Below are 17,772 nucleotides of genomic sequence, written 5' to 3' on the forward strand. Positions count from 1 at the left end.
ATGGTGAGCTTTATGAGACTCCAGATCAGTCGGTCCATTAGGCTCGATGCCAAGTTATAAAAAACACACGGGCGTCCCTCATTTGTTTTTTTTCTTTTTGTTTTTTTGTTTTTTTGGGTGAAAATTGTCACTGGTTTGTAAGGTTCAAGTAAAAGAGATGTTTCCCTCCATTGCACATTTGTTGAGTTCATCTTGATAAAAAAGAATATGCCTTCTTCATTTGAATTGTTTATCTCCGAATCCATACGAGAATTGAATTCGGTCCGTGACTCTGACACATAACGAAAATTTTAGATGGTGAGATTTGATTTTTTTTTTTATTGCTCTCAGTCTTATGCCTCCTTGAAAAATATGTGGCAAAAGGCTCCCTTATTTCGTGTTAAATGTGTGTTTTTTTTAGTGGTATAACGTGGGTTTCACACCTGGAACAACCTGTTTTTTCAGTTTCTTTTTTTAGAGAAGAAACTACTTAATTTACATACTGATCTCATAAACTACTGGCATGTTAGTGGCATAACATGGGTTTCACACCTGTTAGTGAATGGTGAGATTTGGGTTTTATTACTTTCTCTCTGATAAGAAGAAAAAAAAGATATGCTAAACAACCTATATCTTGCATTCTTCATCAGTATTCTATGAAAATTGGTTGGAGTGCATATAAACTGGTTCGTGCATCTGATTTATATGAACTGTCAGATGTTCTTGTATTAGCATTAATTTGGTCAGTACTTGTTTTTTTTGGCCGAAGTTAGTATTGTTATACTCCTATTAACACCTTGATGAAAAATTGAATCTCTAACTTTCTTTCTCCTGGCACTTGAGTGCACATCCTGATACCCTTTTGACCAAAGACCTGTTGGCAATCTAGTCAGTATCTTGCCGGCCATTAAAATGTCGAATATGAAAAAAGTATGTGGTGTTGAGAGATCAATTAAACTGACAAACATGTACACCATGCATGGAGAATAATCAAGAATAATAAAAAATAAAAAATGCAGAGATCTTTGCATAGTTTTCAACTGTGTAGTCGAATACATACACGACTCATGTTGGGATAAATTTTCCGATTCCACCCGCAACGAAAAGCGTAACGAAATTAAACGCGCACAAAAAGAGAATACATAATATTTACATGGATCGGTCCAAATGCCTACTTTACGGGGAGGGAGAGAGAGAGAGAGAGAGAGAGAGAGAGAGAGAGAGAGAGAGAGAGAGAGAGATATTCCACTATGAAAAATAGAAAATTTACGATGTATGGTGAAAAATCCTCCTCGAGCTCCCAACACCATGACTCACACAATATTTTTCACTTACCCTCACATCTCTATTTTTTCCTCATATCTACTCTTCTTCTCACGTCATGACCGGTGTCACTGGTAGCCCTCAAAGGGTCTCTTTAACTCACATGGCACGCAAGTTGAGTGGAGTAGTGCAGTTGGTATCTACCTTATACTTCTATGCACATGGACAGAATTCGATTTCCTTAAGTACTCATTCCCTTTCTAAGTCCCATAAAATAGAATAGATTAAAATTAATTAATGAAAAAAAAAAAAAAAAAAAACCACACACGGCACACCCTAGCACCGGCACTAGCACAAGATTCAAGAAACTCTTCCACTGCCAAGAACTCTCTAGATCTAAGCTCAAAAAATGCTTTATGGGACTTGGAAAATTGCACCACTCAAAAGCCAATTAATACCTCGACCGAACCATCCACACTTCGTATGCAAATTTTAAAGTCATTAAAAATCCACAACTAAAGCCATTAACCAGCATTTTCTTTTCTTCTTTTTTTCTTTTTCCAACAGCTTTTTCTATTTTCCCACATAGCAAAAAACCAACAACTCACACCAATTTCTACTTGTAATTAATGAAGAATGAAGTACAAGTTACGTCGATCGGGTATAACAAGCATTTATAACTAGGGAACGATGTAATTGAAGACACGTGAAAACTAAAACATGCATTAATAATTGTATATATTTAGCATAATTATGTAAGTGTCCTAGTATATTTAGCATACACACTTATTTATATATACATATATATATTCAAAAATAAAATGTAAAATTACTTCTATGCTTCAACTTTCGTTGTCAGGTTTATTTATGATTATAGATTTATAAATTGTTTTTTTATTCGAAACTTTTATCTATTGATTCTCTTTATTTTTAAGCATCGTGGATAAATATCTTAAAAGAAAGTAGTTAATAAAATACTCTCGATCATCCTAAGACTTATAAATTTTGGTAAACACTCCAAAAATTGTGTGTAAGATTGTGTGCTCAGTTTTTGAATCTTTTTGTGACAAAGTATGCATTATACTCTAAGTAGTACTTTTAATAGTCAGTAGTTAATGTTTTGATTTAGCATTACATTATTGTGGTTGATTAGGGAAAAAAAATTCACGATTATAATTAATAAGACGCCTACACTAGGCTAAATTTCTTCATTTATCCATACTAGATCAAAACTTACACGATCGATTATCCTAATATCTCAATCTACGTTTTAGGAGCACTTCTCCTTAATCCTCCACGACTTTACCGGACAAGTAGAACTCCAAGTTGTTAGCGAAGCCCAAATCAAATCCAATAAAGCTTTACAAATCGAATCGGTTGCGGTATGTGGACCGCCCACTTTCTTTTCATACACACTTTTATAGAAAAGTTTCATGTATCTATCAATCCTGAAAAAAAAAGAAGGTGCCATCACCCAGTTTTAAACATGCTCTACAGAAAGGACACGAACACACAGACACAGACAAACACACGCCCTCTACAGTTTTCCCTCCTCTCTCTCTCTCTCTCTCTGACTGGAAATGGAACGGGTTTTGCCCCATCTTCCTCACGAACTCATCTTCAACGTACTCTCAAGGCTACCCGTCAAGTCTCTATGCCGTTTCAAAAGGGTTTCCAAGCCATGGCTCGCTCTAATCACCGACCCCCACTTCATCAAATCTCACCTCAATCATCAATCCACGAAAGACAACAAAACCCAGAAGCTAATACTCGCCCTGGAGTCCTCTCGGACTCGTTTCTCTCCCCGTGTCTACTCCGTTGATTACCAAGCACCGGACCCCACTGTATTCGAGCTCGAACTACCCAATAGCCGGCCTGTGGTTAAAATTCTGGGTTCACTTAATGGTATCTTACTCATACGCACTGGTAAATACTTGCGCCTATGGAACCCATCAATTAAAATGTTCCGGAAAATTTCACCACCTATGGAAGCAGAAGGGGATGAGATGTATGGGCTTGGTTATGACTCTGTTAGTGATGATTTCAAGGTTGTGACGGTTTTCCCTTCTGGTTATGCCGGTGGCGCCCCTGGTGTTGTTCATGTGTTTAGTTCTAAGCTAAGTTCATGGAAGAGTATTGGGTTTTTCGATTACTGTATCAGGCATGATCGCTCGGGGATTGTTGTGAATGGGGCGCCTCATTGGATTGTACATCGCTTGGGTTCGGGGATGGGTTATGTGATTGTTTATTTTGATGCTACAGAGGAGAAATTCAAGGAAGTGCCCTCACCTGATTGTGAAGGTGAGGATATGCTTGATGGCAAGAGGGTTCATCATTTGGGGGTTTTGGGTGGATGGCTTTGTATGGTGAAGTACCATCGAAAGAATCGTGCCGGTGTTTGGGTGATGAAGGAATACGGCGTGAAGGAATCTTGGACCAAGTTGTTTGTTCTACCAAATGAACCGGGGAAGTTTATGCCGTTGTGTTATGCAAGTGATGGAGAGGTTGTAATGGTGTTGGATTCGGAGAAGTTAGTCTCTTACGATCTGAAAGAATGTAGTTATAAGACGATTGATATTGCTCTATATAAACCATATCACATGACGTTTGATGTGGCTTTGTATATGGAGAGTCTTTATGCACCTCATGGTGGGATGGGACACCCTAATCAGATGTGGAAATTGGAAAAGGAAGTGAGGTAATTCAAATGGTTCAATCTGACATTTTCCTTATTCTTTCTCTTTGCATATGTAGTTTGAAACTTTTGTATGTGTCTATGTGAGGTACTTTAGTATTTATATCCAATTAACAATAAATCTCGAAGTTAGAACATTTCATTACTCAGGGAAGAATAGGTTGGTTGTTTATTATAAATGTTATTTAGATTTTGGAGAAGAGGTGTTTGTCAAAATGACTCAACCAGCTTACAACTCTGAGTCGGGTATTTCAAACTTTGGGTTTTGAGTGGATCCCTTCGCGTTGTTTGTGATATAGAATACAATACAATGTTGGTTTTGAAAGGTACGGCGCGATAGAATCATGAGCTAGATTGTTCACGGTTCCTTATGACGAGGGGAGCCTGCAGTTTAAGTCCTTGACGCCTTTGATAATTAAGTGATGACGGAGATACACAGGAATAGATTAGTGGCGTAAAATCTTACAGGGAAAACCGCGTGGATAGTTGTCCCATCTTCCTCAGGAGGTCAAAGAAACTTGGTGGAGATAGTGCAAAGTAGGCAGTGTTTGACATTGAATGACAAAGGGTTTACTGTTGTGGTGTATGTTGAGAGTCTAGTGTTCCCTAACAGTGACTCTATGGGTACAGGCAATCGTGAATCTTTCATCTAGGGGTAAGTGAGAGCATTTCTCTTTTCTCTTGCAGTCTTTTGCTGATTTATATGCTAGATTTGTGGGCTTAAGTGATGGATGTGCTAATTTCACCTACATGGATTGACTATGACTTACTTAAGCAAGAAAAGTTATAATCTAACATTTAGTGCTTGTTTGATATGAAAATGAGCATTTGAGTTTGAGCATAAGTGAATGACCAATTCATCAGGTTATGTGTTATCTTGACTAAGTCACTGATATTTCCTCTTCCTATTAACTTATAGTCATGACAAGTGACATCGTTGCAGTATCTTTTAGTGCCCGTTTTGTCATATAAGTTCAACTAATTGGCAAAAGGAGTTAAAATTAGGCTCTATAATCTGGTCTCCGGCTTCCTATTTACAAGTAACTGGAAATCAGGTATGTCCTTTAATGCAAAAGTTGTAAAACTACATCTCTATTCTTGTATCTATCTGCAGTGCACAAGTACAGAGCACTCGGAGGAAACACATGAATACTGGTGTTCAGTCTCTTGATTCGTTCATCTAGCTCTCTTTTTTCATGTTTTATTCAATGTCTGCGAGTCTAGGACACTTGGTTGTGAGATTGTCTCCTCTATGAAGATGACGATTTACAATACATATATAGTATCAGGGGTGAGTCCCGCATTTTGTTCAAGCAGACAGACCGATTTTGTTGCGTAGAGTGTATCCTCTTTTTAGACAAATTTTGTATTGGGCTATTGCATGTTTGAATTATAGATGAGGGGTAATCACATTTCACATTTGTATTCAGTCATCAGTTATAAGTTCTGATCCAGAAAGACAGATTCCCTACTAATTGTCCTCCTGTTTCAACAACTCATGGAGTCATGGACTAATAGGAGTGAAGTTTGGTAGTTTCATTGCATGTATGGGGGGGCTATGATAAGAGATGTTTTAGCTCAGGTAACATTGTTGCACGTGGGTATTTGTCTCTTTGTTTTTCAAGTACCATTTTTAATGTCATAGGAGAACTATGATCCTTGTCTGTGTCAGGGAAGGATACCATAGAGCTACTTCCTTTGGTTTTCCGTGATCAACCATGACGTAGTTGTCAAACCCTTCAAATCTGTCACATGTAACCTTGGGCCGGTGCTGCTAATTTCCCTTCCGTTGTAGAAAGAAAGCCCCCCCAAAAGTAGTACAATATATTCTATGTTTCTCACGGAACTCGGTGATAAGAATCTTGAGTAACATTCATCCTTTTTAGATGATTTATGTTGTGCTAACACTGCTTGGTATTTTCTCTTCAGCTTGATATTATTCCTTCATTTAGTGTTGTATGAAGTATGAAATATAATTCCGGTCTCTCTCTCTCTCTCTCTCTCTCTCTCTCTCTCTCTCTCTCTCTCTCTCTCTCTCCTTTAATTTGTTTTTTGCGTTTTAACTTTCAGGGATTGTTTTCGCCTTTTGTTTGATCTCATTTTTATATGCTTTTGATATTTTGCTCCAGCATCAACTTAAATTTGGGTGAATCATCCACACGAAGGAATCCCAAACCATAATTCATGATCACAGCAATGGGTGATGACAATCTGGTTTCATTTCCTCACTTGGACGATTTCTGTAAAAAGATACGGAGTAAGAGATTTTGGCTTGGCGGTAACTAGAAGAGTGGGAGGGGTAGATCATATAGAATAGGCTAACTTGGACATGTGCTACTTTTGTTTTGTAACATTTCTGCCCATAATTCTGGTCTGTTGGTATCTTTGAAGTACTCTTGTATCTTGATGAATTGTGCCCTTAATGGAGTGTTGAATTGTTCTGGTCTATTATGATCCTGTATATTTCTTCGGAACTGTATGCAAAGCTTAAGGGAAATGGTAAATAGCAATAAACAGGAAATTTTGCTACAAATGTTTGAGCAAAATTAAATTAGTGTGTCGTGAGATTCTGAAATAGACATTTCCTTCTTTGCAATGATCAGTAAACGATGAGCAAACGCGGTCTAATAGGACACGTTTTATAGTCATTTGGAATTTGGAAGGAGAGAGTACGTGAAACGAGGTGTAAGAAAACTGGACAGATCCCCTATGAGGATTTCTCTATAAGGAGATCGCGTGAGGCTTCTGTTGTGGAGCTGCCATCTCATTAAATGAAGAGATTCAAATCCACACGGTTGGCAGGCTCTTTTAAATCCAGACGAGGTCGTTTAGAAGTAAAGCCAGACGATGTCGTTTAGGAGTAGAATTCCCAACAGAGTGATGGCCATCGTTACCTGCTTGTCTGAGACCAAGCAAAAAGGATGAGCAGTTTCTTGGAAAAACTGTTTTTGGAAGTAACGACACATCACAAAGACAAGAATTCAGCACAAAATTATGGTGCAATATATCACAAAGACAAGAATTCAGCACAAAATTATGGTGCAATATATCAGCAATCCGATCCCTAGCTCGCATCGAGGCAACAGACCTCACTTCATTTTCAGGCAAAGTCTCATCATTGGTGGATCCATTGCTTTCATTCCTCATCTCGATCACAAATGTTGTGTGCAACAGACAAGAAGCTGTCAAGCACCAAGAACCACAGGCAAGTCTTGGAGTTCCACCTCCGTTTATCTTTTGCAAGCAGCGCCACCTCTTGTTCAGCGCCAAACGCCAAATGCAACGGCGACCCCTTGGAAACGGGTATGGCTAAGGGTCATCATTTAGCCCGGAGGCCCGCGACCCGCCCCACTCATCGGGCTTTTACCCTGCCCAAGCCAGTGAAATGGGCGGGCTAGCCCAGCCTGTAGTTTGTAATGGGCGGGCTTGGGCACACGGGCTTGGTGGGCCCGAAATCCCACAAAATCCTTTTTTTTTTTTTTTCCCTTGGTTTAGTTTTTGCCCAAGGAAATTTAAGCCCGCCCGTCAATTGGGCCTGGGCTTCAATTTATGGTAGGTAGCCTAGCCCGCCCGGCCCGAAAAAGAAAAAGCCCGGTCGGCCTGGCCCGTGGGCGGGCTTGGGTAGTGACTTAGCGGGCCGGCCGGCCCAGCCCAATGATGACCCTTAGGTATGGCTAATCAGAGTATCGTGTCCATTTTTTTGTAATGATCGGGTTCAGTTTGTTGCATAAGAAGTCGAACGTGGATTTGCTCAGTAAATTATGAGAGAAGCTCATTCCAAGTCTACAACAAATTCAGTCTTGACAAAACGATTTTGTCTCAATATTTCCTCGGCATACGTTACCTTTTCCACTGTGTAGAGTAAATCTGCTGTTTAGCGCAACTCATTAGAAGAAAAATTGTAGAGGTAAAAAGTGGATATAGTATTATAGTTACATGTGCAATACCTTAATTTGTTCCAGAAGGAAGAAGTGATCTCAATGCTTGAAAGCTCTCATTAACTTTCTCTCTCCTTATTCTCTCAATGCTTGCACTCGTCGTTGAATTCTCATCAAATTCAAGCTTCTAAAGTGAAGAATCTCTGAATTCTTTACAAACAGAAACAAAACTTCAAGAACAAGAGAGAAAAATGTAAGAGGAGAGAGAGAGAAGAGAATCTTTCATTTCATTTTGAATTGTGTCTTACAACTGATCAGACCTTCAGCATTTATAGATCTTGATTAATAGCTAATTACATTCACTAAACCACCACTAAACACAACAAACTCTAACTAATTTTCCACTAACACGCTGACGTGGAAAGCGGAACTTGAGTGGGAACCACGTGAGCTGATACATCAGTAGTGAAGCTGAGCCTTGGCTCAGAAGCTGAGGTAGAGTCTATGATGGAGTCAATTGAGCTTGAAGTAGCAGCAGCTGAGCTGAGTTCAGAACCCTTTACACCCCCCTGCAAGCTCATGGGAGGATCACCTACCATGAGATTGGACTTGTGAACTTGAAATCTAGAAACAGAGAGGGGCTTTGTAAAGATATCTGCTATTTGAGCCTCAGAACAAACATGAGACAAATTAATATGTTTATGGAGCACTTGTTCACGGATAAAATGGTAATCAATCTCTATGTGCTTTGTCCTGGCATGAAACACAGGATTAGAAGCCAATGCCATAGCAGATTTGTTGTCACAAAACAAGACAGGAGGAGAAGACAAAGGTATATGCAGTTCAGAAAACAACTGAATCAACCAAATCAGATCATTAGCGGTTTGTGCCATGGCCCTATACTTGGCTTTAGTGGATGATCGAGCTACGGTGTGCTATTTCTTGGCACACCAAGACACAAGATTAGATCCCATGAACACACCAAAACCAGTAGTGGACCTCCTGTCAATAGGATCTCCTGCCCAGTCAGCATCAGCATAGGCTGTAAGAGATAAAGGACCGGAAACAAAGTGCAGGCCCTGATTCACTGTACCTTTTATGTACCTTAGGATCCTTTCGACAGCTATAAAATCACTCAACTTTGGGGAATGCATATGCTGACAAGCAACATTCACAGAATAAGAAATTTCTGGTCTAGTTAAGGTCAAGTACTGTAAAGACCCCACAAGAGTTCGATATAAATGGACATCAACAAATAGAGAATCAGGATTAGGCAAACCAGGTTTGACAGAAGTAGGTGAATCACTAGGCTTGCAGTCAACCATCCCAGCTTTATGTAAGAGCTCAGTTGCATATTTGGCTTGAGATACAAACAAACCAGAAGAAGTAGAATGCACTTCAAGACCCAGAAAGTAATTGAGAGAACCTAAGTCTTTCATGACAAACTTTTTGCTGAGAAGACTTATGAGACCAATGATGTAATTGGAATCACTACCTGTAATTACTATATCATCCACATAAACTAACACAATAGTAATGTGACTGCCTTGAAACAAGATGAAAAGAGAAGTATCTGCCTTACTGGAACAGAAGCCTAGCTCAACTAGGTAGCTGGAAAACATAGCATACCAAGCCCGTGGAGCTTGTCTCAGTCCATAAAGAGCCTTAGAGAGCTTACACACATAATTAGAATGTACGTGATTGCTAGTTTCTTGATATTTGGCTTTCTAACTCCAGCTGATCCAAATCTCTTGAATGAACTTGGCTTTTGGCTTGTGCCAGCTAGCTTCTATGATCTATCGTTGTTGTTTCTTTGGTTTGGACTGAAGGAAATTTAAAAGTGGGGATTTGGGTGAAGGATTGTTTGGCTAAGTAGTCGGATTATAAGGGCTTGTGCTTCTTCTGTGATCCGAACATCTAGCCTTTGATTTGGGGAGAGACTCTCCTCTTGGTGATCATTTGCATCTTCTTTCGTAGTCAAAAGTTGTACTTTTTCTTCCAAATGTTTAGCTCTCTTATCAAGCTCATCAACTTGTGCTTTCAAAGAAACTAAGTAGTCCGTTGTGCTAGCAAGCAGAGACACCTTATCTTTCTAGACAAATCCACAACAAAAATTCCATCAGTGTTTTGTGTTTCCATAAAAGATGACGGCTTAAAAAGAAAATTTAGACATATAATGATATGAGTCAAAATGTGATAGCAGTTTTAGTATGGTATAGAGCACAAAATTCCATATCATTCTGTATAATACCTTTGTTCCCGGAGGAAGAAGTGATTTCAATGCCTGAAAGCTGTCGAAAAGTTTCTGTGCCCTTGTTCTCTCAGATATCATGTGGTGCAATCGAGTTCTTGACATGGCTCGGCTTCCTTGCTTTTGTCCTTGGATTCTGGTCAAACTCAAGAATCTAAAGAATGTGATTGCTCGTTTCTGGGCATTCGGCTTTCTAGCTCCAGCTGTAATGTTCATGATTGAAGGGCCCAAAGCAGGTTTAAATCTCTTGAATGCACTTGGCTTTTGGCTTGTGCCGGCTCCTGTCATTATTGCTTCTTTGGTTTCAAGTGAAGGAAATTGAGAAGTACTGGGGATTTGGGTAAATGCTTGTTTGGCTTGGTACAGAGGACTGAGTAACGAGGTTGAAGATGATGAAGGCCGGGGTTGGTCCGTCAGACGTGGGAGCTCTATTGGTGGTGCTAATTGTTGAGAGAAATCGTCCGGGAACATGTTCCTCGCCTCCATTTTGAAGTTAACCTGTGAAATCGAAGTTACATACAGAATGATCAGTCTCACATGTGACATGATAAACCACATATGCATGGACCAGGGGCGGCTCTACGTGGTTTCTAGAGGGTTTAGTCTCTTCGCATTTTTTTTCCTATGGTAATAATTTCAATTTTTTTTTTATCTTAATGATAATGAAGTTTTCTTCTGCCGAATAAAAAAATGGTGAAATTACACGAACACCCCCTCATTTATTCGGTTTAGACACGGACACCTCCTAACCTTTAAAAACGTTCATGCACACCCCCTCATCTTCTACCGTTACCCAAGGAGCACCCTTCCGTTTGAGTACCGTTTGTTGCAAGGCACATGTCAATACTTTTGCCAAATTTTAGACAAAAATGCCCTTTAACGGCAAGATATACCCAGTTGTCTTTCATACCTCATTCCTCATTCTCACTTTATATCAGAGATTCTCTCTCTCTCTCTCTCTCTCTCTCTCTCTCTCTCTCTCTCTCTCTCTCTCTCTCTCTCTCTCTCTCTCTCTCTCTCTCTCTCTCTCCTACGGCAGCCATGGAAGGTGGCAAGTGGCAACAATAGCTATAGTAGCCACCATAGCCACACCAACAACAGATCTAATAGCTGCAGTTAGAGCTACAACTCCAACCAAACCCAAAATTGGGTTGATTCCTACTGCCGTTGTGGAGAAAAAGCCCCCTTGAGGACTTCAAATACAAAATGGATGACAAGCAAATGCAAAACAACAAGAGCCCCAATTTTTAAAGGTTATCGAAATCACCACTGTACAACACCTTTCAAAAAAACCCTACTATTCCTAAACAAAAACCCTAATGTATTCATATATCATATAATATGAACATATACATCTACATTTGCGCCATTTAATAAGAAAATCTATGATTTTTTTACATATAAAACATACCTTCCAAAGTAGGGTTTGCCACGATCTACAGCTTTTCTACAGTGTACACGATCCGATATTCTTCGAAACTTAGGTTTTCTTCACAATCTAGGGTTAGCCATGATCTACAATGCAAGTTGAAGAGGGAGAGGAAGAGAGACAGAGGCGCCATGATCGAGTAGGGTGGAGAGAATTTTCTGATCAAGTGAATTGTGGCGTATGCTTGTTGCTCCATTTCATAACAAAGGGTATATTTGACATTTTGTACATTCCATTAACGGCGTTGAGGTTTTTTTTTTCCTTTCAGTAGATGAGGGGGTGTGTATGGGCGTTTTTAAAGGTTAAGGGGTGTTCATGTCCAAACCAGATAGATGAGGGGGTGACCGTGTAATTTCACCAAGGGTATATTTGACATTTTGTTCATTCTGTTAACGGCGTTAAGGTTTGTTTTCCTTTTCAGTAGATGAGGGGGTATGTATGGGCATTTTTAAAGGTTAGGGGGTGTTCGTGTCCAAACCAGATGGATGAGGGGGTGTCCGTGTAATTTCACCTAAAAAAAATTACGTACCTTATGGCCTGTATGCATGGTGAAATGGAAAGATGACAAACAGAAACATGATTCATTACGTACGGAGAAAAATTATGTGTCCCCCATTTATATTTATATATGTCTCCGCAGGGTTAAAGTAGTTTTTAGCTGGTTTTTGCTTGTTCTTTTTGTACGAGAAGAAGTCCAAAATAAAATTAGTTAAGTGAACAAAATTAGCAAAACAGAAGAGCCAATGAAAAGTGCTATAATATACCATACCTCAATTCTCAATCTCAACCTCACAATATCGATAGGATTAATTGAATCTACCACTGGGGCATCTACTTCCACGGACAATAAGCTCGCGTTTTCAACTTGTCTCATAAACTCCAGTATTCTCGTCACCGAATCCATCACATTGCATTCTCCTCTCAAAACCACTTGCAGCCCGATCACTCGGGCTTGTGATGTTGATTCTGCTTCGTGTGTGATCCGGACATCTAGCCTTTGATCTGGGAAGAGACTGATCACTTCTTGATGATCATGATCATCTGCTGCTTCTTTTTTTGTAGCCAGAAGTTGTACTTTCTCTTCCAAATCTCTACTTGTTTTAGTAAGCTCTTCAACTTGTGCTTTTAAAGAAGCTAAGTAGTCCGTTGTGGTAGCAAGCACAGATGCCTCATCTTTCTAGACAAATCGAAAACAAAAATTTCATTAGTGTTTGTGTTTCGATATAAAATAGAACATGACTACTCAGAAAGAAAGTTTATTCATACTGTGATATGAGCCAAATGCGATAACATTTTAGTATGATATTGAGCACAAAATGCCACAATATTATTTGGTATATTATCTCGGTTGAGTACTATACACATGGATTGTGGAAGGATCTTGCAAGGATGGACCCAAGAATCTAGCTTAGTGGGGCACCTTACTAATCATAATTGTGAAAATTATTATTTTTAGTCCACAACAATAAGATCATGCTTAATTTAGATAATCAATAAAATTCACAATGCATATTTTTTATGAAAAGATCCGAAAATGAGCACACAATCTTAGACAAAACTTTCAGAGTATGTTTTACATTAATGTCATCGACAGGCTTTTAAAATGATTGAAATGGTTTTATTATTGACTTTATTTTAAAATATTTTTCCACGACGGTTAAAATAAAGAGAACCAAGAAATAAGACACCAACTAGACAAACAATTTATGAACAAATAAATATAAATCAACTAAACAACGAAAATTGGAGCTTAAACTCAATTCTACAACATTTTTATTTGTGAGGTATATATAAGTTGTGTATGCTAAATGTACTGGTTTCACAGTACGGGTAGGGGTTGCGGTAAGAGGATGAGGGATTGGGAGAGGCTGCCCGTGCTTGGCAGCGGGGTCAAGCCGCCATCAGGTCATTCATCTCATTTCAGATCTGTGTGCATTCATATCCAATCTCAGCCATTCGTGTCGAATGAACCGCCGGATGCCGCTCAGCACCCACTTGGCACTGGTGCTTGGCAAGGAGGAGGAGAGGGTTGCTGGGTATGGAGGGGAGGAAGAGATGTAGACCCCTGCTTTTTGCCCTCCTTCTCTCTCCAGTAGACGAAATGAACACCCACTTGGCACGGGTGCTTGGTAAGGAGGAGAGGGTTGCTGGGTGTGGAGGGGAGGAAGAGTTGTAGGCCCCTGTTTTTTGCCCTCTTTCTCTCTCCAGCAGACCCAAAATACCCCTCGAACATGCTCGCGTCACGTGGACTGCACAGTGCACATGTGCAACAGAGGTTTGACATTGGAACTCATCAAGAACTAGGAGTACAAGGTTAGCATTGTTCAAATTCGAAGTATCAAGACTATAGTGGAATTCGCTTCGAACCCGAAGGGATATTTGAAAATTTTACCCTTAAAGACGAAACAATTTTTTCTCAATATTTCGTCGGCATAGACTATCTTGTTGCATTAATTCCATGAAAAAATTTGTAGTGATGACAACAAATTTTAGCGCAAGTCTTAAAAATAAAAATTTGCAGAAGTGGGAAGTGGATATAGTTATACTATGTGCAGAGAAAAACTTATTATTTACGGAGCCTCCGTAAATAAGATTTATGACGCTCAATCTAGCGCATTCAAAAGTGTTTTGGACGATTCGGATTAAAAACAAACTGTTACCGGTCAAAATTTAAAAACGTATCTCAATCATTGATTGCCGGAACAGACGGTTGTAATTGCGTACAGCCGTGAATGAGTTGGAATAAGTTTCTCTCCTATGTGTGATACCTTTGTTCCCAGAGGAAGAAGTGATTGCAGTGCTTGAAAGCTCTTAATAAGCTTCTCTCTCCTGTTTCTCCAAGATATCATGTGGTGCAACTGAGTGCTTGACATGGGTCGGCTTCGTTGCGCTCGTTCTTGATTCGTCACCAAATTCAAGTTTCTAAAGAACGTGATCGCTCTTTCCTGGTTGTTTGGCTTTCTAACCAAATTCATGGTTGAAGGGGGGCCTAAAGCCGAGCTGCTAAATCTCTTGAATGAACTCCGGCTGTAATGTTCGTGGTATAGAGGATCAACTACTGGTGAGGTTGATAAGGACCCCAATGCATGCTCAAAGCGAGGCGGCTCGAGTTCGTTGAGGAAGAAGTCGAACGTGGATTCGCTCATTTTGGAAGCGTCGCGATGGATCCCCGGGGACGCGGGGTTGAATTGGTTTGACCCGACGGAAGCGTTAGATTCCGACCCGTTTGGACTCGGAGGCCATTTGGCTAGTGTTTGGTCGTCCTCCTGATCCCAACAATCGGGAAGATATCCGGGCTCGTTCATTTCGTCAAACGAGACGAAGGAGGAGAGGATGTCTTTGAACGGCGACGCTTCGGAGCCTTCGGTGTCGTCGCCGCGATCAATCTTTGGGCGCTTGTTGAGGGTTGCTTCGGTGTCGTCGCCGCGATCAATCTTTGGGCGCTTGTTGAGGGTTGTGGTGTTTTTGTCGTGGCAGTCTGGGTCTTGGAATAAGGTGAAGAAATTGGGGAAGGAGGTGGTCTCGCGGTTGAGATTTGGACAAGAGGAGGCTTTCATTTTTGGGTTGTTTTTTGGAAATGTTTTTGATCGGAAGATGGAGTTTTAAATTGGAGTGTGAAACTAGGTGCAAAATGAAATGGAGTACGAGAGAGAGAAAAGTTTCGTCAATTAAGAATTGGGACTTGATAAGATACACGACATAGAAAACATGAAATGGAGAGTAAAGTTTTGTTGATTAGGGGTTGAGACTTGATAAGATACATGACATAAAAAACGTGAAACGGGGAGAGAGAGAGAGAGAGAGTAAAGTTTCGTTGATTAGGGGTCTAAGCAAGAGGACAACCTTTGATCTTGTGGAACTGGAAATTGGCAGGAAAGTAGTGAAAACAGAGGGTAAAGAAAGTCAATAATGCTACCCACCCAGAAAAAGTTTGCTCTTTTTTCTTTTCTTTTTTCGGGTTCGGGCCACCACAACCCTTATTAATTTTTCTCTGTCATCTCTTTGAGGCAGGGGAAAGGAAACACCCGAGTCAATTCGCGTACCGGGCAGCTTTGGCTTGAATTTCGCAAGGAGTGAGCAACTTCCGGCGGAATGTCCAGGAAATTAAAGCTGGCAGAGGCGGGACAGAGCAACGTCAAAGGTCCTCGCGGGCTTCTCCGCTGAGTCGTAAGAGCCCAGCCAAATTCGTTCGCGGGAGTTGGGTAGACGGATCTCGGAAACGATTTCCCCCACTTCCTCTTCCTCACGCCCTTTACCACAACTAGTCGCTTTCTCTCGCCTCCCTGCGTAGGCATGTTGTCGAGTGCATATAGGTCAAAGTCAAAATTTCATGAACTAACCAATCAAGTGCTGCCAAGTGGTCAAGGTCAACAATTATGTTGATGAATCAATCAAAAAGTGTCACGGAAATGATAGACAATTTTTTGAGAGGTCAAACGCTCTTAAAAAGTCAAAAAAAAAAAAAACAAAGAAATCAAATTAGGACGGAGGGAGTATTATTATTATTATTATATTTGATCGGATTTGATAAAATAATAACTGTGTTATTTTGACATTCGTAATGTTTTTAATATGTAATTAGATTTCAATTAGTTTTATTATACAAAATCTTTAAAATCATAAATGATAAAATGTAAGATATAAGTATATTTTTGAAAGACACAAATTTTGACAATTGGACAAACAAATTAGAACGGAGGGAGTATCTCTTTATATATAAATATCTTTCGTAAACTTATGTTCTTCATTTGTATATAAATAAACAACATACGTTTTTTATAACCATTTTGCATGCTCCTTCTCTATATGCTTTTGATCATTTAGTCCAACAGCAACTTCAAATCGGGTATTTCGAAATATGGGTTGGAGGTTTTGAGCAGTGGCATAGCCAGGAATATACATCACTGGGGGCATTATAAGAACAAAATCTCTGACGATAGCCATCTTCCGACGACATCCCACTGACTAATGACTTGATGGTTGTTGGTGATGCAGCGTGATTTTTGTGTTGGTTGTTACATCATGTTACAAAGGAGAGTTTTCAAGTTTTAGAGTACTATTTTGTTCACCCATACACTTAAACACTACGAGAACATGTGTGTATTACTCACTGTTCATACTGGGTGAAAATTACTCACTCTTCAATAAATTCACCGAATCTTTAGTTTGATATGATTGCAGACATTGATTTTGTTGAGCTTATTTGTGTAACAATTCAAACAAGTCATTTGTATTTTAACAAGTATTTAATCTAATAACATGTGCCTTGCTTTAAATATTGGGTGAACTCAAACTACCAATTTCAAAAAAAGAAAAAAGAAAAAAGGGTGCAGTGGGGGCGGGTGCCCCTAGTGGCCATAGAGTGGCTCCGCCACCGGTTTTGAGTGGGTCCCTTTGCGTTGTTCACCGTGGAGGATACATACAATAATGAGGTGTTAGGATTGAAAGGGTTTGGCATGATAGAATTGTGCGCTAGATTGTTAGTCGTTCCTTATGACGTTGGGAGTCCGCGCACCGTGACGCTTTTATGTTTTACTAAGAATGGTGAAATGATGAAGGGGATAGACAGGAAAAGACTAGTGGTGTATAAAATATAATCTTGAAGGAACAACCCATAGGTTCATGTCCCATCTTCATTAGGAGGTCAAAGAACTTGGTGGGGGACACCGTGAAGTAGGCAGGGATTAAAGTTGAATGAAAATGGGTTTAGAGTGGCAGTGAATGTATAAATCTTTCATCTTGGGGTAAGTGAGAGCATCTTATTTCATTTTTCCTTTCTCTTTCATTCTTTTGCTAATTTGTATGCTAAGTTTGTTTGCTTAACCGAGAATTTGCTAGTTTTACCGTCATGGATTGCCAATGACTTATTTGTTCTAGAAAATAAGCGAACATTTTAGTGCTATTATGATATGAAAGGACCATTAATTTGAGTTTAAGTGAATGATAAATTCGTCAGCTTATGTGTTAACTTAACTAGTAAGTCACCAATATTTCATCTTTGCTATAATATATAGAGTCAAGACGAATGAGTTGGTTGCAATATCTTGTAGTGCTCATCCCATCCTTGCAGCCTAATTGGCAAAATGAGTTAATTTAGGTTCTATAGCTCTCAAATAATCTGGTCTCAGTGGCATATTGACAAGTTACTGGAAATTTGGTATATCCTTTCATGCAATGTGGTTATATAACTGTATCTCCATGCTTATATCTACATGCACAAGTATATAACCCTTGGAGGAAACTCATAAATATTGGTCTTCAGTTTCTCAATTTGTTC

General features: G+C 39.6%; 2 protein-coding genes across 3 annotated transcripts in view; one reads left to right on the forward strand and one right to left on the reverse strand.

The window, feature by feature from the left end:
* Positions 1 to 17,772, forward strand: part of LOC131324869 (F-box protein CPR1-like) — a 54,586-nt gene that overhangs the window by 17,388 nt on the left and 19,426 nt on the right. The gene's annotated exons all lie outside the window — the stretch shown is intronic.
* LOC131324867 (uncharacterized) lies at positions 8,078 to 15,738 on the reverse strand. Its single transcript, XM_058357039.1, has 4 exons — positions 14,264 to 15,738; positions 12,265 to 12,672; positions 10,067 to 10,564; positions 8,078 to 9,907 (listed from the first exon to the last, which is right to left on the reverse strand). The coding sequence occupies exons 1-4, from the start codon at positions 15,050 to 15,052 to the stop codon at positions 9,650 to 9,652; spliced, it is 1,953 nt and encodes a 650-aa protein (XP_058213022.1). The 5' UTR covers positions 15,053 to 15,738; the 3' UTR covers positions 8,078 to 9,649.

Source organism: Rhododendron vialii, chromosome 4a, assembly GCF_030253575.1.
Source record: "Rhododendron vialii isolate Sample 1 chromosome 4a, ASM3025357v1".
NCBI classification, from domain to species: Eukaryota; Viridiplantae; Streptophyta; class Magnoliopsida; order Ericales; family Ericaceae; genus Rhododendron; species Rhododendron vialii.

What these genes read in the sequence shown, in the direction of transcription:
- LOC131324867 (XM_058357039.1), bottom strand. Translation starts at nt 15,052, where the DNA reads ATGAAAGCCTCCTCTTGTCCAAATCTCAACCGCGAGACCACCTCCTTC. An exon ending in GGTTGAGATTGAGAATTGAG is followed by an intron (nt 10,565 to 12,264) that starts GTATGGTATATT and finishes TCGATTTCACAG; the next exon opens with GTTAACTTCAAAATGGAGGC. An exon ending in TTCTTCCTCCGGGAACAAAG is followed by an intron (nt 9,908 to 10,066) that starts GTATTATACAGA and finishes GGATTTGTCTAG; the next exon opens with AAAGATAAGGTGTCTCTGCT.